General features: G+C 37.2%; 1 protein-coding gene across 9 annotated transcripts in view; it reads right to left on the reverse strand.

The window, feature by feature from the left end:
* Positions 1–24,800, reverse strand: part of LOC110440622 (kinesin-like protein KIF26B) — a 306,581-nt gene that overhangs the window by 168,470 nt on the left and 113,311 nt on the right. For 8 of the 9 annotated variants that reach the window (XM_021483784.1, XM_021483785.1, XM_021483783.1 and 5 more), the window contains one exon: positions 11,660–12,607. In XM_021483784.1, coding sequence (XP_021339459.1) covers positions 11,660–12,607 — 948 coding nt within the window. Of the gene's footprint in view, positions 1–11,659; positions 12,608–13,294; positions 13,353–24,800 lie in introns of those variants that run through there. The other variant, XM_021483792.1, reaches the window with a different exon arrangement.

Genomic DNA, 24,800 nt, shown 5'->3' on the forward strand with positions numbered 1-24,800 from the left:
TTCCCCCACAAAACGTGTAGTGTTGCCGTGGCTGCACAACGACAGGGCTGTGATACACCGAGATGTGCACGGCTTTTATACACCTCACCGCTGTAACGGCCCCGGGAGCATGGATCGGAATGACTGGTACGTGTGATGAGAGATTGCTGCGTCTTGCTTTGCTATACATTAACATTGTCTGTGGGGAGGGTATGTGTGGGCAGCTGCATAGTTCCTTGTAACAACACACAGGGAAATATGCTACCCCACAAACTGTGAATGTCATATGCTCTTTATGTATTGCATTTTTTGCAACGGTGCTATGCAGTCATTTTTTTTTGTTTTAAAAAAAAAAAAAAAAATGCCATCAGAAATTTTCCATTATCTTTAAAATGAACGTAAATTTTGAGGAGAAAAAACATTAAAACTGTACGTGAGAAGATTAAAAAGACAAAAAAGAATGCATCAAGTACAAGCAAATCTTAAAGATCAGAATGACAAAAACAAAAATTCCACAAAAAGACATGAATATCAATTTATTTATCTTAAAAAGAAATGCATATCGGCTCATCTGAAACCTAATCCAAATGTTCTAAAAAAAACAAATTGCACTCAAAATTTTGCTATCATAATTCCAAACTAACTTCAAAGATCTTGTTAGGTAAAATATTTTCCAATTTGACAAAAGTATTGAAAATTCATCAAAAATCGCACAATAACCACTCAAAGTACACATATATTCTACCCTACATTCATGAACTCGAACCTGTTTACAAGAATTCCTGACTTAATCAATGCAACGAGGACCTTTGGGTAAAAAACACCTGCATTAACTGCAAATCGCTTCGTTGGCAAAAGTACTACTCTGTGGTATTAACTATGGTAATTAGCCGTTACATAATTTGAAATTTTGTCACCTACGGCTGCGACTAATTATATCTACAACGACTGGGTTGTATTGCGAGGACAAAAACCTTGAACATTTTAAATTAACATGTATCAACATAGGTTGAAAGACTGATTAATGACGAATTAGCAATCTATTTTGTGATTTGTCTCGTACGTGACATCCAGAGAACAGGTAATGTCAGTACTCCCGTTGCTCTGCCTCTGATGAATTCTTCCATATTTTATGAAGTAGATTACCGCTCATTATCTCAACATATCTATTTTTGAAATTTCAACATCTCTTTTAATCAAATATGTAAATTTAATTTGAAAATTTGGTTTTAAAATGAGAGTTGATGTCTCTGTGTTCTTAACACTTGAAGAGTCTTGTCTGAATTCAGCTTGTTTGCCACAGATAGCATTATATAGTTACATGCTCATGATCTAATGATAAATCTTTTGACCTCTGGTCATTCTGTTGACCTCTAGGTCACTGTGTTGACCCTTGGTCATTTTTTTGACCTCCGTTGGGCAAGTTAGACATGTGTCTAAATAAAGTCAAGGATTTTATAATATCGAACAGGTAATTATCTAGATTAATGAAGAAAAACTTAATTACTTCAGCAAGGTAAAATATGAATACAATGGATATCTCTATACAATTAAGCCCTGAGGTTGATACAATTAAATGATGGGAGTCAAACCCGTTATTCAGGATTCAAGCAGGCACTCAATTTACACCTCTTGGCTGACTAATTTAAGGCTTGTATATCTGATATTTAAGCTGAGGTCTGAGGCAGCTAAGACAGGGAGTCAAATAACAAAGGGCCTCAAACGAACGTGGTTAACGTTGAAAATATGTTGGTTTTTATAAGTTGTTTTAATACCCAGGTGTTTTGTTACACAAGTTTTACTTTGAAGGACAAAAGACTCAAGATAAAGTGCATATTTTGTCAGATCCAATAGGTTACTGAAATACACAGGTTTCATACTGGACAGGTCAGTTTTAGTGAAGTATATTAGGTCAAGAACAGATTTTGTCATATAGGGCAGGTAGCTTTAAAATATACAGGATTCAGATTAAACAAGATGTATTGAAACATATTGGACTCAACATCCTTTAAATCATATTAATTACTTTTCGACAGGTTTAAAATAAGACAGGTTTCACAGAAAACCATTGCCTAATGTACTATATTTTGGTCTCATTTTGGTCTTGTCCTGGCTAGTCGATTGCAAGCATAATCGAGTCAAACACGAGAAATACAAGTAATCCTTGGCTTAACACAGCTTTTAGACTCGCTGGTCTGTCAACAACTTGTCGTTAAGTACAACTAGTAGCCTAATTCTTATGTCTATCTGGAGAGAAAATCCTCCTTTCTATTATAACTGTCTGCCTAACAAAATTAGACAACTCGTACAATTGTGTTTATATCTGTCCAGTGGGAGACCTGAGGCATTCTAGAACCCTTCAAGTACAATTGGAGGTGTTTATGCTATTAAAGCTATGAGACGACCAGATGGATGAAACAAACAATCGATATTCTTCAGATTTTTTTCCCGTCTGGGAATAAAATGACAGTAATTTTCCAAACAAATATTTTGTAGATGTTTTGTCTTCCTCCGAAAGGTTGTCAGTGTATTGACACATATATAAGGAACACGTTTCCTGTACTTTCTCTCTTCCGACAGACAAACCACCATGTCTCTTTTAAAATCTGGTAATTGATTTCCAGAGTTTGTCCCCAAACACCCAGTGGTGAAAGAAACTGGTCATTTTGTGGCAGTAAACGGAGTAGATATATCACCCAAGCAGTTTGTCCCCCTCTGGGGAGGGGCCCATGTGTCACCTTGGACAAAGCTTTCTGATTTAATGATTTGAGTTTCCTTGTTCCTAGCCGTGGTCAAGACTTGAGCCGCTGAACAGCTTGACCAGGCTTGCAGCCTCTCCAACAATGCAAGCTGTCCACCTACAAGATTTATATCGGTCAGTTTATGGGGGACTAAACAATGACCACTATCAACATGTGGCTGGAGATATAAAAGTGAATTTTTAATTTCCTCCAGGTGCCCTATATCAAGATGATTCCTACGATAGGCCAAATCAAAAGGTCAAAGGTTATACTTTTTCACCTGGTAGCAAGCTTAAGCAAGCAAGGTAAACAAAATTCTCATGAATAATTCCATACTGTTTTTATGATAGATCCAATCAAATTGTGATTAGGATATAGAATATCCCCTAAATGGGGCTTTAAACACTGTCCCTTAATCTGACAGATATCTGACCCTTGCTTGCTTTCACTATAAACTAGAATATTTTAATACCCGATACATTTTCTCCCTCAGCGTTTCAAAAACAAATATGCCCAGAATTGAACATGTTTCACATCAAAGATATTACTAACGGACTATACCTTACACTTTTCAAAACATATTTTTACTTTAATCAAAATGTGCCCTCCCGTTCCATGGGTGAAAATTTCGTGTTTCGTAATTCATCCAAAAAATCAGATAATATAATATAAGATATTTTGATCAGTTTTTGTCCGTAAGTGTATGTCACATGTACAAAAATATATGTAAATACTTTATAGTTGTGTAAAAAATGTAGATGGCATGGCCATCAAATGATGTCATATTGCAAGATAAAGTGAGTTCATCTTTCATAATCGAGAAATGTCACATTTCATGATCAAGTAGCGTATGTCACACTTCATGATAAAGTGATGTTACATTTCAGAAAGGCCCTTTAATTTTACTGGAGTATACTAAAAAAAACTTCCCTCAGAGATTCAAGATGCAAATGAGTGTTTTATAACTGTATCATATGATTTATTTGAGAAATCGTACGGCCAAATTTATAATACAATACTTTCTGTCATAATGAAGGAGACAGATATAGAAGTAAATAAACATTTGTTAAAAAATTACAAGTATATACCCGCATCGTTGATCGATGTACTCTAAATATACAGGTCGCAGACATAGTTTCGAGGCACAGTGGAGTCTCGTTAATTCAGCCAACAGTAATCCAGATGTCCCACTAACCCACTTGTGTTTTGTATGAATGACAAGATTTCCCCTTTTCTACACAGCGCGATATCAAAATAATTCAGCCAAATTGCAAACCATTCACTTTAGATTGAAACAAATATAGAACTAATTTTACATGTATATAAATAGTTGGTAGAAAAAGACCTTTTCAAAGGCACAAAAGAAAAAATATATATAAATAATATTGTCTGTCAAAGAATTTTTCAGATGTTCAGACTGTCCGATGCATGTTTAAACACGGAACAAGATTTGACCTTGTGGTCACCTGCTTGGGACATTACCGGACAGCCTGGCATTGTTTGGGCGTATGTTTTGGGGCGAGGATTATCGCCCAAGCATGGTAACAGACATCTTTACGCCCAGCACAGGTGCCCAAGGTATAAATCGCCATGCAAGAACATGCCTGAGTGTGATTATCTCCGAAGCCAAGAATGGATCTTTGTCTATTTCAATGGACGTAGCGGCCAAAAATTAAGTGATAGATTACCAGTATTTACCTTGAGGCTCTTTCTTATTAAAATCTAATTTTAAAGATGGTAATGAACCAAGATTGGTCCTGGTGGATAATAAGCTTGCAATTTTATCATAAAAAAAATCTTTATATATATAAGAGACAAAATTACAAAGCACAGGAATACCTGAATGAACATGTGTCTCCGGTAATTTTTTAGAAACATCTTCCAGTAAATTAATTCTTGAATAAAAAGAGGGTTACAGGTGGATATAATGATAATACAGAACATGAAGATTATCTGGAGAGAAGGTGAATATTTAGCCTGCAGAGGTGGTCTCCGCCAGGTACCGGGTCAACAACATAAACACAATACCTGTCGCACATAATGGGAAGACACTCATCAGTCGCAGGTATATACAGGTAAAGTACGAAATTGAAACACCTTCATTGTATCGACCCTACAACATCACACCCCATAATACAGTTATCGATCAGCCCCTTAGCATCATATCCCATAATACAGTTATCAGCCCCACAACATCACATCCCATAATACAGGGTATCAGCCCCACCATGTCACATCCCATAATACTGGGTATCAGCCCCACAATGTCACATCCCATAATACTGGGTATCAGCCCTACAAAGTCACATCCCATAATGCAGGGTATTAGCCCCACAACATCACATCCCATAATACAGGGTATCAGCCCCCACCATGTCACATCCCATAATACAGGGTATCAGCCCCCACAATGCCACATCCCATAATACTGGGTATCAGCCCCCACAATGTCACATCCCATAATACTGGGTATTAGCCCCACAACATCACATCCCATAATACAGGGTGTCAGCCCCACAACATCCCATCCCATAATACTGGGTATCAGCCCTACAAAGTCACATCCCATAATCCAGGGTATCAGCCCCACAACATCACATCCCATAATACAGGGTATCAGCCCCACAATGTCACATCCCATAATACTGGGTATCAGCCCCACAATGTCATATCCCATAATACTGGATATCAGCCCTACAAAGTCACATCCCATAATACAGGGTATTAGCCCCATAACATCACATCCCATAATACAGGGTATCAGCCCCCACCATGTCACATCCCATAATACTGGGTATCAGCCCCCACAATGTCACATCCCATAATACTGGGTATCAGCCCCACAATGTCACATCCCACAATACTGGATATCAGCCCCACAATATCACACCCCATAATACAGGGTATCAGCCCCACAATGTCACATCCCATAATACTGGGTATCAGCCCCACAATGTCGCATCCCATAATACTGGGTATCAGCCCCACAATGGCACATCCCATAATACTGGGTATCAGCCCCCACAATGTCACATCCCATAAAACTGGGTATCAGCCCCACGATGTCACATCCCATAATACTGGGTATCAGCCCCAAAATGTCACATCCCATAATACTGGGTATCAGCCCCACAATGTCACATCCCATAATACTGGGTATCAGCCCCACAATATCACACCCCATAATACAGGGTAGCGGCCCCATAGCATCATACCTCATAATACAGGGTATCAGCCCCCACAATGTCACATCCCATAATACTGGGTATCAGCTCTACAACATCACACCCCATAATACAGGGTATCGGCCCCATAGCATCATACCCCATAATACAGGGTATCAGCCCCATATATGCATCACATCCCATTATACAGGATATCAGCCCCACAACATCACATCTCATAAAAGAGGGTATCAGCCCAACAATGTCAAATCCCATAATACAGGGTAACAGCCCCAACAATGTCACATCCCATTATACTGGGTATCAGCCCCACAATGTCACATCCCATAGTACAGGGTATAAGCCCCACAATGTCACATCCCATAATACTGGGTATCAGCCTTACAATGTTACATCCCATAATACAGGGTAACAGCCCCGACAATGTCACATCCCATTATACTGGGTATCAGCCCCACAATGTCACATCCCATAATACAGGGTATCAGCCCCACAATGTCACATCCCATAATACTGGGTATCAGCCCCACAATGTCACATCCCATAACACTGGGTCTCAGCCCCCACAATGTCACATTCCATAATACTGGGTATCAGCCCCACAATGTCACATCCCATAATACAGGTTATAAGCCCCCACAATGTCACATCCCATAATACTGGGTATCAGCCCCACAATGTCACATCCCATAATACAGGGTATCAGCCCCACAATGTTACATCCCATAATACTGGGTATAAGCCCCACAATGTCACATCCCATAATACTGGATATCAGCCCCCACAATGTCACATCCCATAATACTGGGTATCAGCTCCACAACATCACACCCCATAATACAGGGTATCGGCCCCATAGCATCATATCCCATAATACAGGGTATCGGCCCCATAGCATCACATCGCATTATACAGGATATCAGCCCACAACATCACATCTCATAATAGAGGGTATCAGCCCAACAATGTCACATCCCATAATACTGGGTATCAGCCCCACAATGTCACATCCCATAATACAGGGTAACAGCCCTACAATGTCACATCCCATAGTACTGGGTATCAGCCCCACAATGTCACATCCCATAATACAGGGTATCAGCCCCACAATGTCCCATCCCATAATACTGGGTATCAGCCCCACAATGGCACATCCCATAAGACTGGGTATCAGCCCCCACAATGTCACATCCCATAATACTGGGAATCAGCCCCACAATGTCACATCCCATAATACAGGGTATCAGCCCCCACAATGTCACATCCCATTATACTGGATATCAGCCCCACAATGTCACATCCCATAATACAGGGTATCAGCCCCACAATGTGACATCTCATAATACTGGGTATCAATCCCAGAATGTCACATCCCATAATAGTATAGGTATCAGCTCCACAACATCAAACCCCATAAAACTGGGTATCATCCCACAGTGCCAAACCCCTGAACACAGCCAGGGAAGCCTTCTAGTGTCACATCCCATAATATAGGAAATCAGCCCTACAATATCACACCCAATAATACTTGGTATCAGCCCCACAATATCACACCCAATGATACCGGGTATCAGCCCCACAATATCACACCCAATGATACCTGGTATCAGCCCCACAATATCACACCCAATGATACCGGGTATCAGCCCAACAATATCACACCCAATGATACCGGGTATCAGTCCCACAATATCACACCCAATGATACCTGGTATCAGCCCAACAATATCACACCCAATGATACCTGGTATCAGCCCAACAATATCACACCCAATGATACCTGGTATCAGCCCCACAATATCCCACCCAATGATACCGGGTATCAGCCCCACAATATCACACCCAATGATACCGGGTATCAGCCCCACAATATCACACCCAATAATACTGGGTATCAGCCCCACAATATCACACCCAATGATACCTGGTATCAGCCCCACAATATCACACCCAATAATATTGGGTATCAGTCCCACAATATCACACCCAATGATACCGGGTATCAGTCCCACAATATCACACCCAATGATACCTGGTATCAGCCCCACAATATCACACCCAATGATACCGGGTATCAAGGCAGAGGCGGTTATATAGTTACCACCATCCAAACAGTCAGTGTTTCACCCAATAATACTGGGTATCAGTTGACTTTAAAGACAAAACTATAAAACTGTATAGAAACTGTGATGAAAGAAAGTCTGCGTCTGTTTGACAATAGAATCACCAGCACAGTCTGAAGTGTCTCATAAAAGTTTGAAAAGTTATTTCAAAAACCATGGGAATAATGTGTCATGAAATATACACTAATGGCTATATAACAGATCAAAGCAAACAACACCATTACCCTGTAACGAACCTGCAAATACCGAAACAGGTGAAGAAATAAATTTGTTACAACCATTTCATTACACCATAACCGGAAACCTCAGAATGACTTACATATGTCTTGAAATTTTATGGCTTCCTCTTTCACCACAAAGTTTAAAGAGCTCTAATTATCCAGAAAGTTTCTATGTGTGAGAATTTCATTGCTGTTTAAATTCTTCCTTTTTCATATCATTTATTTAAAGCAAACAGTAACAGTATAAAAGCGGAATTCAATACCTTTTAATTTCTAACCACAGAAATTTTCTCCGCTTTGTATTGTTTACTTTTAAAAGTACGGCCTGTCAACACAATGACTTCTGCATCTTGTCAAAAACCGCAAACGAGCCCAGATCTGGTGTAGGTACAAAGATGACAAGCACTCGCTCAACACTGATCCGAGCATCAGTCATTTTCTCGCCATCCCAAGTACGAAACTATCCCTCGACACTTCTGTGAATGATGGGTCTTTCAATACAATTCAACATTATGCGTAACTATTAATGGCAGTTGCCCCACCACCGCTTTGCATTCATCATTTTAAAACGTCAAACGTAATTGACTTCGAAACAAATTAGCCGAGCAGATCTTGATAGATATTATTTATTAATATATATAAAATGCTATCCTTCGATGTTCCTGACAACCATGGACACGTCATCGTAAAGAATTCCTTGCCAACACTCCCTAATTTACATATGTATTAGAAGCGTACAAACTCCTGAACCATGAACAATCATGGTTAACTTGTGAATTGCCTTTTCACATCTAGTACGTAAAAGTTCTTTTTTTCCTTTTCATCGTAAATTGACAAGCATATGATAACAGGGCTATTTGATGTCTGTCAGGCCATGAAAAAGATAGGTCTGGACAAACGAAAGGATCACGAGCCTCATGAAACCGCAATTTAACACACAAAAGACACGATTTTATGAATGAAATTTGTAGAGAAAAATGTTCATAAAAGATGTTTTAAGTTCTTTTTTACCCATTGATTAAAAAGAAGCTGACGTTATGACAACGCCATCTATAAATTACCCGTAAGAGACCTAGCATTACTCACGAAATAAACCGGACCATATAAGGTACCGGAATAGTGTAGTCAGTTTCGTCCCCATCAAACACTTTACTCACAAATTGCTGCCTGTTTTTTAACGACAGTTTGACAGTTAACGTTAGCCCAAGGCCTGGAAGCCTTTCGACAAGTCCTTTAAAGTATACATGGTTACTGCAGAGTGCATTGATCTTTGTTAGAAGTTGTTCTTCACAATCACTGATCTTTGTGTTTCCTTTATTACTCCAGGGTTTTGCAAGTGAGCCGAAGCAGAAAATGAAGTTTACAAGTTCGACTTTCGACGTCTATGAAGTTTATATAGATTCTGCCGATGTTTTTGCAGAATCACAGCTGAAGCCTCACTCTGAGATGATCGTCCCGTACAATTTCCTGTGACATGATGTACTTTAGAGATGGCGACAAACAAGATTGAGTGCAAAAAAACCCGCAGAGCAGCATCAACCTTGTTTTAAGCTCGGGTCAACACAAAGGACATGTAAATGTGGAGTAAGTGAACAAATGACAGACAGAGAGAACAACTCTATACTAGCAAGTCATCAAATTGCTTTTATGCTTCATTCAATACCAAAGAAAATCTACATACATAGAACACGCAAGTCAACACTTCATGCGAATGAGAGTTAAGTTTCATCCAACAGAACAAGCTGTCGACAGTATACTCTTAAAACTTCTGGAAAAGGAAGAAAAATCTGCCATTAAAACCTTTCAAACTTAGGTCAACGAGTGGAATATCTATGTAGTCGGAACCGTCAAAACACTTTCAAACCAACACGAAAGAAAATCTGAGCCAGCAAAACACTTTCAAACAAACACGGCAGAAAATCTATCGTGCAAGCTGTCAATTCACTTTTAATCCCTGGTTCAAAGCAAAGAAACATCCATCTTGTGTAAACCATTAGCGCACCTTAAAAGCTTGGAAAGTGAGACAAACTGTGCATACAGTTCAAACACCTCAATGGCCCTGATCTATAATACATCACTACGGATATGGGCAGAGCAGACAGATAGCCAGCAGGTCATTTCATTTCCCATCATCTGTCTGGCTTAAGACCCGAGGGCCTTAAGTTCAAACTCTATGGAGACTGGCCCCCTTTTTTTCAAATTATGTCTATGTATCTTTTATGGAACAAAGCGAATATTTTCGTTTCGTTTCTAAGTAGGGTCACTTTTACTATATCAGGATAGACGAATATCTGGAAAAACTCGGACAGATTTTAAAGGATGAAATGTTCTGAAATATTTTCAGCTAACCCAGCCTTGGTTTCTATTTCTGGACATAACAGGGCCATGCTATGAAATATAAACAAATTTTTTGTGTTTTCTGAATTTGAAATAGAAAGGACAATAATAACTTCCAAGTTGTCTCCCTTGAAATGATGCTGTATTTGACAAATAGGCACACCTGCGTGATAATTGATATAGAAAAAGTAAAATTATGGTAAAATACCACATACAGTAGGTAATAATTAAACCTATAACGTCAGAGTATAAACTCCCAGCGAGAAAACAGTACACAAATTTGTCAACATCGCTATAATGAAAGTAATATCAAAAGATATATAATATATGTACAATGTTCCGTAAGCTGAAATATGGAAGCAGACGGAGAAAATGCCAAAAATATGATCAATCACCTCGAGTGACCTGGAGTGACGGGGCCAACAGCTGGATACTAATACCTGTTTATCCAGGTGTCGTTAATTACAATGTTTTTACCTGAGGACTCAGGTAGCGCTTCAAACTCTGGGTTAGTGCATTGTATCACAGAATTCATGTTTTTCTCTACTGTTCAACGGTCCAACCATATGAACCTTCTCACAAGGAAATCTTATTTTATTTTCCACATTTTATGTTTGGTTTTTTAATTGAATGTCATCTTTTCAATATTCAAATATCAAGACATAAATTGAGACAACTAGTGATGCACAGACATCACATTTCTCCAAATTTCTTCCCCATCTCAGGGCTAGACAATAAGGGTAACCTGCTAGTCTGAGACTTCTCAAATCTCCAGGTGGACTAGTGGTTCTAAAAATTGCTAGTCTGATTGATTAGTCAAAATTTGATAATACTTACCATGTTAAATAATATTGTTTTACTGGAAATTGCCATATGGACTAGTGAAATTGGTAACTGTTAGCCCGGCTGACTAATGTTTTTAAAATATCATTTTATTTTTATTTTTTCGTATTTCCGAAATTTTTCATTCGTGTCAACACATGTTAATTTCGAAATGACTAATTTTACTTTGCTTAAAGAAAATAGAAACTTTTCACCTGGTTGCAATGGTAGCAGGTATTAAACTGACTTACCTTAATGGTAGGGCCGGCTCGATTCCCCTCTGGGCAAAGCAGGCGGAAGGCTTGACGCTTAAAGTGGATCAGACAGTTGCTACAGTGTTGACAGTAGCCTCCTCCGCGGGGACTTGACCTCTCGCCCCGGCCTGTGGGGGGAAGGTGAACCACAACTCTGTCGTAAATCCCTGGGGCGTACTTAGAGCCGACCCCTTTACCCGACGGCGGGGTAGAACACATAAACGAATTCTCGTAGACTCCACTAGGACGTTTGGCTGGGGTAACATCTGAGGAGGGGGACAAGGCACGTCTCTCCTGAGATGGTGGCGACCGACAACGGGATGGGCCCCGATCACTGAGGGGTGACATAGCCCTATGTGGGCCCCTGTCTCTGGGAGGAGATTTACACCTATAGGGGTCGTGATCGCTTTCCGGCGATAAACACCTCTGCTGATTCCTCCCACTAGGTGGCGACATGCACCTTTGAGGACCCCTGTCGCTCGGAGGAGATTTACACCTTTGGGGGCCTCGATCACTTTCAGGAGATAAACACCTCTGTTGATTCCTACCACTAGGTGGCGACATGCACCTTTGCACGCCCCGATCATTGACAGGAGATGCAGGCCGTCCAAAAACAAACGACAACTCTGTGGCGGAGTCATCCGTGAACTTAACCTGGCCTCCGTCAGTAAGCGGTGAGAATGTTCCACGAATCGGGTAATCCATGATATCTTGATCCTGGGGGGTTGAGAAATCCATGCAAATATCCTCACCGTTGTGTAGTATTGGCCCCCCTCGGCTGACCCAATCCGACCCCTCCTTAATGGCTCGAAGCTCTTTCACTGTGGCAGACTTTTGGGATTTGTCTGGAGACGGCGACGGCAATTTTCGGATTTTCGCCTCACCACCAAACATGTGTACCGCAGTCTTCACACTGACAGTTTCTGTGTAGCCGTCTCTGTCATTCTGAAATTACATAAGAACGGGAAAATATTATAACCTTACTCGGAAAATCCTTTTGAGCATTAGAACTTTGTAAAGCTAAAATTAAAGACATTTTTCTTAGTTATACACTTCAGAGATACTTTTTAATAATGTTTAACGAACAATACATACTTGTTATACTGCCATTTTGTGTAAAGTGAAAATTTGGCATTATAAAGGAGTATCCGTCAGATCAAGGTAGCTGTTTAACAAATTGATATGAAAAAGACAAAAGCAAGCTTTCTTTAACTTTGGCAGTTCAAGTTGGGTGGAAAATTAAACAAAAGGATATTATTATATCAGTTTTCAATGTATACATGTATTTTGGGACAGTGCAATATGCAACTGGTAAAACTTGAGACATATTAATTAAGTTTTGACAAAATATCAAATTTTGATTGAGTTTCCAATTTAAGAGTCAGAAATCACACAAGATTTGATACAAAATGTCTGATGTGATTTTTTTCATCTTTATAATAAAAATTATAAATAAGATCTATGAGCTGATGTAAGACTGTTCCGTTTTGTGATATACATACACACACAGACTACTCTGTATAGGTAATTTTTCTCTCTTGACACCCTGATTTAACGGACTAGTTTGTCAGGTAAGGTGTCATTGTCTCACCTGAGAAATGTCACCTGTATTCATTAGGAAGAAATATTTACCTCGACCCATAATTCATCACTGTAAACAAAATAAATCTGACATCCTGGATTTGACAACGTTTGTTTTGGAGGGAGAAAAAAAACACCTCTGTTTATAAAGACGGTAAATCCGAAACACTGAGGCGTGGAAACTGTAGGTCTGATGTTTGTGAAATAGACCCTCATTCGTCTTAATCATTTCAAGAGTAGATATCGCCTTGACATATATATACCAACATACATATTCTTTATAAACCTATTCTATATCATAACTCTATTATTTTAGCGTTTATGTAAGTACATAGTATTAAAACACTTCAAAAGATAATAGCAAAAAATCACTCATACATGTATACATGTATAAATGTTTTATTTTATAATTATTTAAAAAAAAAAGTCTTTTGAAGATTGCTTTGTTCCAGATAAGCCTGGGCCAACACTGATATTTTAAGAACATTCATTGTAAAACTATTTTGCAATCCGATTCAACAATATCACCTACTCATATATTCATTGTTGTTCAAGTTCTTGTATTGTTCTTAATTTAATTAAGATGTTGTGCATATTTTGTACACAATATAATTGTACCCATTTGAATAATCATAAAAATATTGTCAGACAAAGTAACACATTTGATCTTTCACGGCAAGAACCAACTTTTCAACTGCATTGTCCTGTTCAAATTTTAAACGCCAAATTAAAATTCAGTAACAGGAAAAAATAATTCATTAACGTGTTTGAACTAATTATCTGACAGACATCATGAGCTGATATATATCACATGAACCGTGAAATCGTGAATCGACTCTGGTAACCAGCTTACGTAATTACGTGATTGTGTTCGGTAATCTCAACCATTTATCTGGCCAAGTAGTACCTATTTGTCGGAGTGTTAACCCTTCGTTTCCAGCCGTCCATGCACTTGGTTCAGACTTTAAGAATCCCAGAGACCATACAGGCTATGGAAAATGGGGATCGAGCTAGAAAATCCTTACATGGCACTCTTTTTCGGGGTTATTAAGGAACTGTGACAGATTCCATTTAAAATACTAGGCTTTATTTAGGGGGCACCTGTACTAGCGTCTGGGTTAATGATAATGACATTTATTCAAAACTACTTAAGGGTAAATAACATTTAAAGACAGTGTTGAAAATGTGTATATATCATTTGGTTTGTATGTATAGTTTGCAATAGACATCTGCCTGTCGAGTCGAAGACGATATATTTTAGATCCCACAGACGTAGGGCGTAGTCTGGGCGCTGATAAGTACCACAGTTTAGGTGTACATGGTACTTTAAGGTCGCCAAGGTCTTCGAGCACATCACTCAAAATTACACCAAAAATACATTACAGGCTTAAAAATACATTGTACTGCTCTGACAGCATTACCAATGTAACTGATTAAGAAAATAAAAACGTAACAATGAAATATTGGAATGTTAGACATTGCAGTTTTGGTCAACTTTGATAATGCCAAAAAGTCAATTCTGCTGAGCTCTGCAGAACTTTATTTGCAGAATTGCGGCAAGAAATTTTAATGAATTTTATAATCATATAATTTTCAAATAAAGTGCAATGAAACCCATTAAAGTACAATTACTTTTTATACGGTGTCAACATACAATGCAGTCATTTCACAAGTTCGACGGAAACTGATCAAATTACGAATCTTCAGATAGCCGATTTGGCTAGTGACTGTTTTTAAGGAAATGTACAGTTCTGTTATCCCAAGATTGAGTACATTCACGCATTTTCTCTGACAAAGGAAAATCCTACGGCTTAAATTCACATCAGTGACCATTTATCATAGTAGGCCATTAAGCGAGACCTTTCTCATCCAATATTGGACTGAAAAGCCACAATACCAACCGTCCATTTTTGGTGTACGACCATTTTTCCCCGTTAATCCTCAAGCAGGGGAGTCATTAATGAATATCTTCATCAGTAATTTCATTTTCTTCAATGTACTTTAATTTGTCGCAATGATTACCCCATGGTTTCACACCTCAGTTCCGATAATTAAAAGAAATCTACAATCTGCCATCTCGGTTTAATTGGTTGGGTCATATCCCCTTCTATCACGTTTTTTGGTCAAAACCCTGTAGCCACCTATCTCATCATGGTAGCCTAGAGGCTTGGTCTAGCACCTTAAACGTCAAAACCCATCTGTATCGCCAATTCAAAACAATATTTTCCATTCAAGCAATTCAGCGATTTGTCTCGTAAATCTGCTAGTGTTGTGTTCATCGCCACTATTTATGTCCAGGTTTCCACCACGGTAATTGCGAGATGTAGTACATCACATGGTGGAAACCACCCCCAGCATCTGTATCTTGTACTTTTATCCCTTAAACTAGTTAACTTATTAATTAATTAGAAACTTAAGAATTTGTTAGTTTTTGTAATATCATTATGAATTCTGAATCATACTAATTATAATTTAAAGCAAAATTTCTCTTAATTCATAAAAAAAAAAAAAAAAAAAAAAAAAATAACCTAGTAATTTTTTCAGAAAAAGGAAAGAAATTAAGAAAACTGAGATTTTTTATGCAAAGTACATTTGTAGCTCGCGCCATAATCTCTGTAAGGATTTAAATCAGAATCTAGCTAAATTGATACAATAATCATATCTTATGGTACTATCTTTCAAGAGAAAATTTAGAACAGTGAAAAATAGAAATATTAATTCATAATATAATATTTACTTGTGACAACTATTTGACTCAAGCCGATGAAGAGGCATGTTGGTNGGGGTCTGAAAAGAGTGTTAAAAGTTACAGAGATGCCTATAGCTGTCTCAAATTTTGTTGCTTTAATATTTCCTTCAATTTGTAAAACTCTTCAACTCTGTCAAGATTTGTGTTTGTGAACTTATCTTCGTTCAAATAATACTACAATGTCCTTGCATATTATATGTTATGTAGATACTGTCCATGAAGCCTTTATTCCGGTCTTGGCTAGTGTTTCGTGTTTTCCGATAAGCACCATATTGAACCGTACAATCTAATTGTTCTGGTCATCTCAATGAGATAAATGTGATAAAAAGCACCCGACCCTAATTGTTTAATCTTGAATGTCAAACGTTCACAGGACTAAGATATTATACATCGCCTGTTACATCACAGGTCCATACATTCGAAGCGTCTGTTTACTGTTTGTCTAACGTGATGGAGTGTCTGTCTGATGTCCTCATCGAACCACTTAACAAACTTCATTTGAAATCTAATCTACCCTTCTGTACGCCGTAGAACAAAGAACACACGAACCAGTTAGTCAACAAAACTACATTTTATAATCAGAGAATAAATAGATGTCTATCTTATACCTACCTAGGGCCTGAAGTGTTATCATACCAATATAGACAAGTAGGCCCTCACTACACACATACAACCATTCTTTACAAGCCTTTCATCTACCCTGAACTGATAACTATGATCTGGGTCAAAGAGATGCTTCTTTCAAGAAGGACTAGGGTTGCTATGGAGGTAGTACTGCTTTGCATTTGTTTTATGCTTAAACAATCTAATAGAAAACTTTAGGCTAAATTGTTTATATATTTCATAAAATATAGTGCAGCTCTGATCTGTTTAACCTTAAAAAGTTTATGGACTCCTCTAAAAACTGTAGAAAGTCTGCATTTATTTTCATAGTAACCTCCATTGCAAAGAGTGGGTTGGAAGAAAAACGATAATAGGGCCATATCATTAGTAGCCTTAATTCTTCGAACAAAGTTCTACGAATCAGTAAAAATACCCATTAACATATGAAGACACATTTCGCTACAAATACATGTATCTTATTTTTTAAGAGAAAGATATCCATTTTCGAATTACCTTCCGATTTTTGTACCCATAATGCCAAGGACAAAACCTATTATTTTTTTTAAATCCCAACGCAAGACACTTCCAATAGGCTTTTTCTCTAATTTCGTCGGAATGAAAAAACATATTTGAAACCAAATATTTGAAAAATCCTTTGATATTTCATCAATTTGCTTAAGAGTGTGCAGTACAACCTATAATTATATAAGGGTTAATTTGGCTGTGCCGATTTCTAATGATCCCATTATAGTCTTATTTTACTCAAGATTTTAAAGAAATTTTACTCAGAAAGAAAGTGTCATTTATCAAAAGGATGGTTAATGCCCCATGTATCAGGATTCTGTCTTCGGGATTCAAATATTCTCAACACTTTCTATTAATCAATGTCGACTGTTATAATGCGAGTCACTTAATTCCCTTTCGGTTTTTGGGGTCTGAATTCTCATCCCCTGATACATAGAGAAATAAGCACCCTGTGTCCCTTTAAGGGAGCCCATACTGTGTCCCGCTAATGCCCTAAACATCTTCTGGGGTTAAACCCCTTCCCGTTTGGAAAGTCACAATAAACCGCCATTACATGGCATTCTATTTCCAAATTACCATTACCAGATGAGTAATTACTTTGGCACATGATGGTCACATTTTTTTTGTACACCTCCCCATCAACGAAAATGGAGAATGTGTTCCGACTGATAAAATCTAGCTATATTCGCTGATGTATTGAGGCAATCACAGGAACAATCTAAAAACTGTTTATTAAAAAGCTGTAACTGGCAGTAATTACAACATCCGTGCATTTCGTAATTGGTGTATTTGTAATTAGTTTTAACGATCGAGTGATATAATGGCTAATATTCAATACAGAAATATGTAATAAAATTTCAATAAAAAAAATACTGTGATAGTTGTCTAATCCTAATCCCAGAGTATTCTGACATATATTATACTGGTTTATTGTTGTATCCCTGTTTATTATGAAAACTAACAGATGATACCTGTGCATTCCAACATCATGTCTAATCTGACCATTATATTGTGTCTCAAAAGAGTGTCAGATAAAACAGGTTTTGTTGCAGAAGAAATCTTCAGACAAAGCATTTATTTTATTTTTTCACTGAAAATTTATCAAAATAATCAAGGTCTCCAAAAAACTTCCCATACATAACACACATCCTATTAGGCAGATAGGCAGACGGAGTGTATACAACAGGCATATGAAAAAACTGTGTTGTTTTTGTCTGTAAGTAAATTGGATCTTGCAGCATATAAAATTCCATAACACACTGTAAATAAGTAAAACAAATTTTGAATACACTAAATTTGTAAATAGCGTCTACGAAGGTTGACACAAACGACCAAAATGATGGATTAATTATTTCATTATCACAAATAAGCATAAATGTGTCTAATGACAAGTTCTGAAAAAAGTTTTCTATCCTGTTGTTTGGCGACTTAGACACACAGACTATACCGTAATCTATTCTATTTATATCCAAACGTTCATTAGCGAAAAATCATAAAAAACTCATTTGCCCACCCATAAAAAATTCACTTTTCGTGACATTTTGTGAACTTATGACACCCATAGTTAGGGCATTTTCTTGACACGACAGTTAATGTACGGTAACGTTGAATGACGAATATATTATAAACTTCTACATGAAAAATAATACTTTTATTTAAATATGATAGTGCTGTTATCTTGTTTGTGGCATTTGATTGATTTACAAATCCTACGTTTTACACTACCTACTGGCAAGAGTGTCACATGACCGATCTTGGTGTCATGTTAGGGTTGAGGTCACACAACTAAAGGACCTGACAAGGTCAAGGTCATTTGAAACACAATGTTTATGTGTTGATATATATATATATTTATATATACATTCTATCATATTCAACTTTTGGTAAAGTTAGTTTTATTCCGTCACATGCTATTTTTCTTTATACTGAAATTGTTTGCATTTTCTCTAGCTGGAATCCTCAAGATTTTTTAAGAAATAAGTTTTAATTACATGTATATTAAAAATTCAGACAGGAACTTGAACACCAAATTTTTTTTTTACAATTTTCTTTTTTCCTCCTTTTTTATATTACTTAACATGCAATTTCTGACCAATTTTTTTTTAAATTTCTAAATAATATACTACATGTAAAATATTAATGCAAAAGAAAAAGACAAATAAATTGAAATCAAATAAAAGAAATAAAACATGTTTATTACTTAAAAGACAAGGAGAAAATATCATCTTTGTAAAACTTAAGTGTCAGCTCGATTTGTTGGGGCTGGAGAGAAACCAGTGCCAAATAAAAACAGATCCTTCCAGATTTGTCATAACAATCCAGACAAAGAATAATTCCAATTCAGGTTTTGTCCGATTCAGAGTATAAAATTTATAGTTATTGGGTCCCACATCCAATTTATGTTATTCTTTGTCCGTAGATTAATCTTGCCCCATTAATTACTGTTGTAAATCTTTTGTTTCCTCCACAAAGTTCTGAGACCATCAAAGACATGACCCCTTAAATGGACAAGTCATTATACCAAAAACATGGCCACTAAAATGCTAGCAAATAAATAGCTTTTAACCTGGTCAATCGAAAGCTCAAATTTACAGCTGACCAACTGGCGTGCGTTGCATGGTAATCTTCAAAAAGACCTTCATTTTGGGGTTTTGTAGTTTTGGTAAAAATATCACTGGATGTTTGTCCTAAGGTTTCCTGTCCCACTGCAGGGAAAACATAGATATAGTTCTACTTTTTAGTTTTTCATTTATACAGTTATCTCCCCTTAATTTGTTTTGAATTTACTTCCTATTAACAGCTATGGTTATTTTAGGACATCTCAGGTTTTGTTGGTGGAGGAAAACCGGCGTACGGGAGGAAAACCACCAACTTGCGGCCGGTACCTGGCAACTGACCCACGTAGGCCTCAAACCTGCAACCCAGTGGTGGTGGCCTTGGGCTAGTGATTGTAGACGGTCAGACGCCTTACCACTGGGCCACTGTGGCCCCCATTTGGATTGAAACTGAAGTATTCATTGGTTCTTGGTCTACTTCTTTTAACTCGCAATCCCCCTTAAATTCGCAGTGTATAGAAATAACAAACCGGAAATATGACAAAACATCCTATTGGATGATGATCGGAAGTGACCTTTACAAAAAACATTTAGCCTGAATTTGATTGGCCATTGCAGACCTCTTAATTCACAAAAATATCAAAACAATCTAGAAACATATCATATGATCGAAAGTAGGAAATGACAGTGGCTTCCCAAAAATGATGATGCTTGAATCCGACTGGACATTGACCTCCGAGCTCGCAAAAAATATTCAAGCACGATCTGTGGGTGACATATGAGCATAAATAACACCTTTATCGTGATCTGGCCAGCGCAGACTCCGCACAGCTCACATTTCACATCATTTCATTTGATCTGATAAAGTCAAAATGAAAACACGACGTTCTATTTCCTCTCCAGGGTGGCGGGGTTGTATCCTCGGTCGCGGTCTGTCCGGTGGACAGACTGAGAACCTGCCTCCATATCCCACAGCAGACAGATCTAATCTACGCTAAGTATTATCCAAAAATTTAAGGTTTTTTCTCGCCTGATAATTGAAATCATTGACTGATAAATTGTTTCATGCTGGGAAAACTTTCCGCGACTATATGACCCTTGCTGTCCACAGGTTAAAAGGTAACGAATGCGTCAGACAAAAGAACCTGCTTTCAGGGATTTTTGACAAGGTGAAAGTGGCATGTACAAAAAAATATACGAAATTTGAATCTTCAATCCATTAATGCAATAAATAAACAAAATTCCCCAGACTCAAAATACCCATTTAATGTGCTAATAATGAAACCAAACTTCACAGCTAAAGGAAAATCTACCCAATAGCTTCCTATTATCTGAGCATACCAAGACAAAAATAAGTTTTATGTTTCAGTATATATTCCTAATCAGCTAATTTCAATCGCACATTTCCTATAAAAAAGGGTGGAATATTCTTTTTTTTCCCACTGACTTGTATATTCTTATAAGTTTATTATAAAGCATCCCTATTTCAATTTTTGCTGAATAAAATGTTTCTGACAAATAATACACCCGATAAACAGGTGTCCAATACAAGAAAAATCTTATACACCTTTGTAGACTTAAGTAATTATTACGATCCCACAGGTAATACGAAACTTGTTCAAACTACTAAGGTACAATAATAAACATTCAATGCGATGCCTCACCTGGCCAGGTAAAAAAAACAACGTCTTCAGTAGCCTTAGAGCTCACCTGGAAAACTTCTCACCTGTCTAGCTATAGTGTCGCCTCCCCAACTGGTGAATGCCCAATGAAAGTCTTCCCAGAGGCTTCCTACCTTTTAACGAATGACCCAAAACCTGGGCCTTCACATTGTCACATGAAACAGAAATTACCCCCAATTTATAGCTTGGCCTGGTCCAAGGAACACTTGATTCCAGTCGACTTCTTTGAAGATTTTTAATATGAATAGGTATGTAGGTAAACTCGTTATGTTTATACCTACCTTTGGAAGGTCGGTAACATTAATAAAATTCCCCAGTAAATTAGTCTGTTCTGATGTTATCACTATTCACCTTTGTTTGGTGTAGAGACACGTACATTTTTGATACCTCATCACTTCCAGACATTCTGCTGTATCGTAAATTTTATTCTTTTNCCCTTTCCCCCCTCCCCACCCTTTGAGCAGATTGGTGTCGGCTATAACTTATATAGCCCCCTGCTATTAAAGTATAGCGGAGACACACTTATTTAAACAGACTATAAACTCCATTTTATGTGTTTAGATATAAAATAGACAATCTTTGGGACAGAATCTAAAGAAAACTGAAAATGACACATGTTAAACCAAGGGGGAATTTGTACAAATACACATACCGTAGCAAAGAAAATACACAAATTTTTCACATTTTACAGAATTCTAAAAAAAAAAATCTTTCAAAAATGTAAAAAGAAATTTACATAAGATACGTAAAAGATTTAGATTGTATTTAATGTCTAGGTTTTAAAAATTCAAACTGTAGAAAGTTAACAAAAAATAAAGATAATAAAAGTTTAACATTAATGGGTTTTCATATAGCTTTACATATATATATATAATCGGGACAGGCATGACAGTAAACCAGGGCAGGGATGTTTTATGTCACTGAAGAAAAATCTGTGTATATGTACAATATATTCGTTATTCAACTGAACAGTAACAGATACTAAATCTATTAAAAACTCACCAGAAAGATTCGTTCCCTGTTTTCTGGTATGCTAATTAATTTCCATGGATTCTTGTGACCTAACCTCCATTTGAATTATTTTCTTGAATACATTTTTTTTCTGCGAATTTAAATTTGGACTAAATTTTAACAAAACAATTACCGACATGCTGGCAAATTAAATCAACCCACAAACCTTGACCGCATTCGCCTAGCGGCTTTCTGTCAAAGTTCACACCATGTGGAAATGGTGAATTATATTACCCAGCATCCTCTACCACAGTGTCTAGAACCCCGCCCATCGGTTTGATTATTAGTACAGATTTAACTCTTGCGGAGTACAGAGAACATTATATGAAAACAGCTGTGATTCTCCGTTCCTTTGTCCAGCATAAGCCAATATCGGCTACCTGCTTATAAATGGACACTCGCGGCCATCTTAGTCACCCATAATGGGTGCTCCTTAGCATCGCATTGTTCAAGCTTTTGTTGTCCGAGGTCAATCTGAATAGGGAATACATGTGACGCTTTGTATGGGAGAAAACAAAATCCCGCATGAATTATTACAATAATCAAAAACATAAAAGGTTTCTCTCTTCAACCGCTGGCTGAACACTTCATTTTATCCTTGAAATTAATTCCGAGGCTCACGTCCTTGTGACAAACGTCAACCTTTTTTCTGTTTGACTGTTTTTCTTTTAAAGCAAAAATGAATGTGAAAAACACAACTCTTAACATATACATTTGTCATTTTCCCTTCTAACATAGTCTAGTGGAAATATATCATTTTTTGTTTTTCTCATACAGCTTTTAAAAATGTTATTAAATTGACAATAAAAATAAAAAAATTGCGTGATTTGATGGTAGTGCAAAATTTATGAAAAATTAACTTGGAGAATAACTTAACTTAGAGAATAACTTTTTTTAACCTATGCTACCTATTTAGATCTTGCATGCATGTGACCGCCATTCCGATGTCAAGAGACTTCGACCTGTCGTTGTGCGTATTTTGTCGGGAATGCACGCCCAAGGGTATTATAAATTAATATAAATGTACTTCACAGCAGTAAAGAAAATCTTTATATCAGTGTTGAAGTAAAATAGATAGCGTCTTATATTAAACAAGACCAGTCAACGTTATGAAATGCTGGTACAAATTAACAACTAGATTTTCTCTAACAGAGCTATTATAAATATTTCTCTGTTATAAGTTTACTGAACTCCTTCAACCCTGAAGACACATTTGAACTCTTCCAATTCAAAAGTTGGCATATATAGTCCATTATGAAATTTCAGGGGTGAATGAGTTAACATGTTTATACACACTGGCACACTCATACGAATCAATTTTCAGACAGCCATATTTTGTTGAAAAAGGAAAAACTTTTACAAAGAATTATCTCTTAAAAATTCTTGATTTTTGTTTCACTCTTCGGACATTGTTGATATCCATATTAAAAACACAACAATAATGTCTTTTAGAAATTCGGCCTAGATGGTGTTTTAAAGCTGAAACACTTTTGATACAGTGATTCTATTAATCATTTCTAGTTGCCTCAGGACAAGACATTATATGTTAAATAACGTGCCAATTTGTTAGATAAAATTATGACAACTGCATATAAATATGTTGATAAAGTGCAGTCCAATTTGTCAAGTGGCAATTTTTCACGCAAATCATGTTTCTGTCATTCAATCCATAATCTGAAATATGATTTGTTATTTAAATCATTAAAAATTGCATAATTTGTCTGATCAGGAAGATAAACCGGCCCTGAAATGAGTTCGCAAAATAAGAATCGGCCTAATCGTTTAATTTGATACAAATCAACGCCGGACGGTTCTTGATGTTAATGTCGCTGGTCAATTACAATGGGGGTGATATCACGTCAATGTTTGTAAGAAGGGCAAACTAGCAAAGATAAATGTCACTACGTCTTAACAGCCCATCTTGAGCCACGCGCCATTTTGTAATGGCATATTTCACGCCAAATCATCTGAATTAGCATGGAGTCTAGCAAAACTTTACAACTCAATACATTCGTTATACCCAATCAGTACGTCAGCTGGTATTAATATAGGTTCAGCGAGGAAAGGCAAGATAAAGTTAATCTGACGATAATGATACCATAGAATGAAATTACCGGTAGGATCTTGTTAGGTCTGCTGATCTTTTAAAAGTGTAATTCTATATCCTATCCAACTACTCAATGACTTGTGATATGGTAGGACTTGTGTTTCCCCTCCCCATCTATCTTTCTGTCAGTAAATGTTGACACACCAACAGGGGAGGAACAAGGGGGTTTGACATTTCCTTCGAAGGAGAAAACGCGGAAAAGAAAAAGCAAAGGGCAAAGGGAGCATCCTTGACAAAGACCTTCACTTGCAGCTCCATCTTGGGGACATCTGCTATTTAAAAATGCTTCGTTTTTCCAGCGATCATATTATCATAATTAGCTTAC

This window comes from Mizuhopecten yessoensis, unplaced genomic scaffold (assembly GCF_002113885.1).
Source record: "Mizuhopecten yessoensis strain PY_sf001 unplaced genomic scaffold, ASM211388v2 scaffold11185, whole genome shotgun sequence".
NCBI classification, from domain to species: domain Eukaryota; kingdom Metazoa; phylum Mollusca; class Bivalvia; order Pectinida; family Pectinidae; genus Mizuhopecten; species Mizuhopecten yessoensis.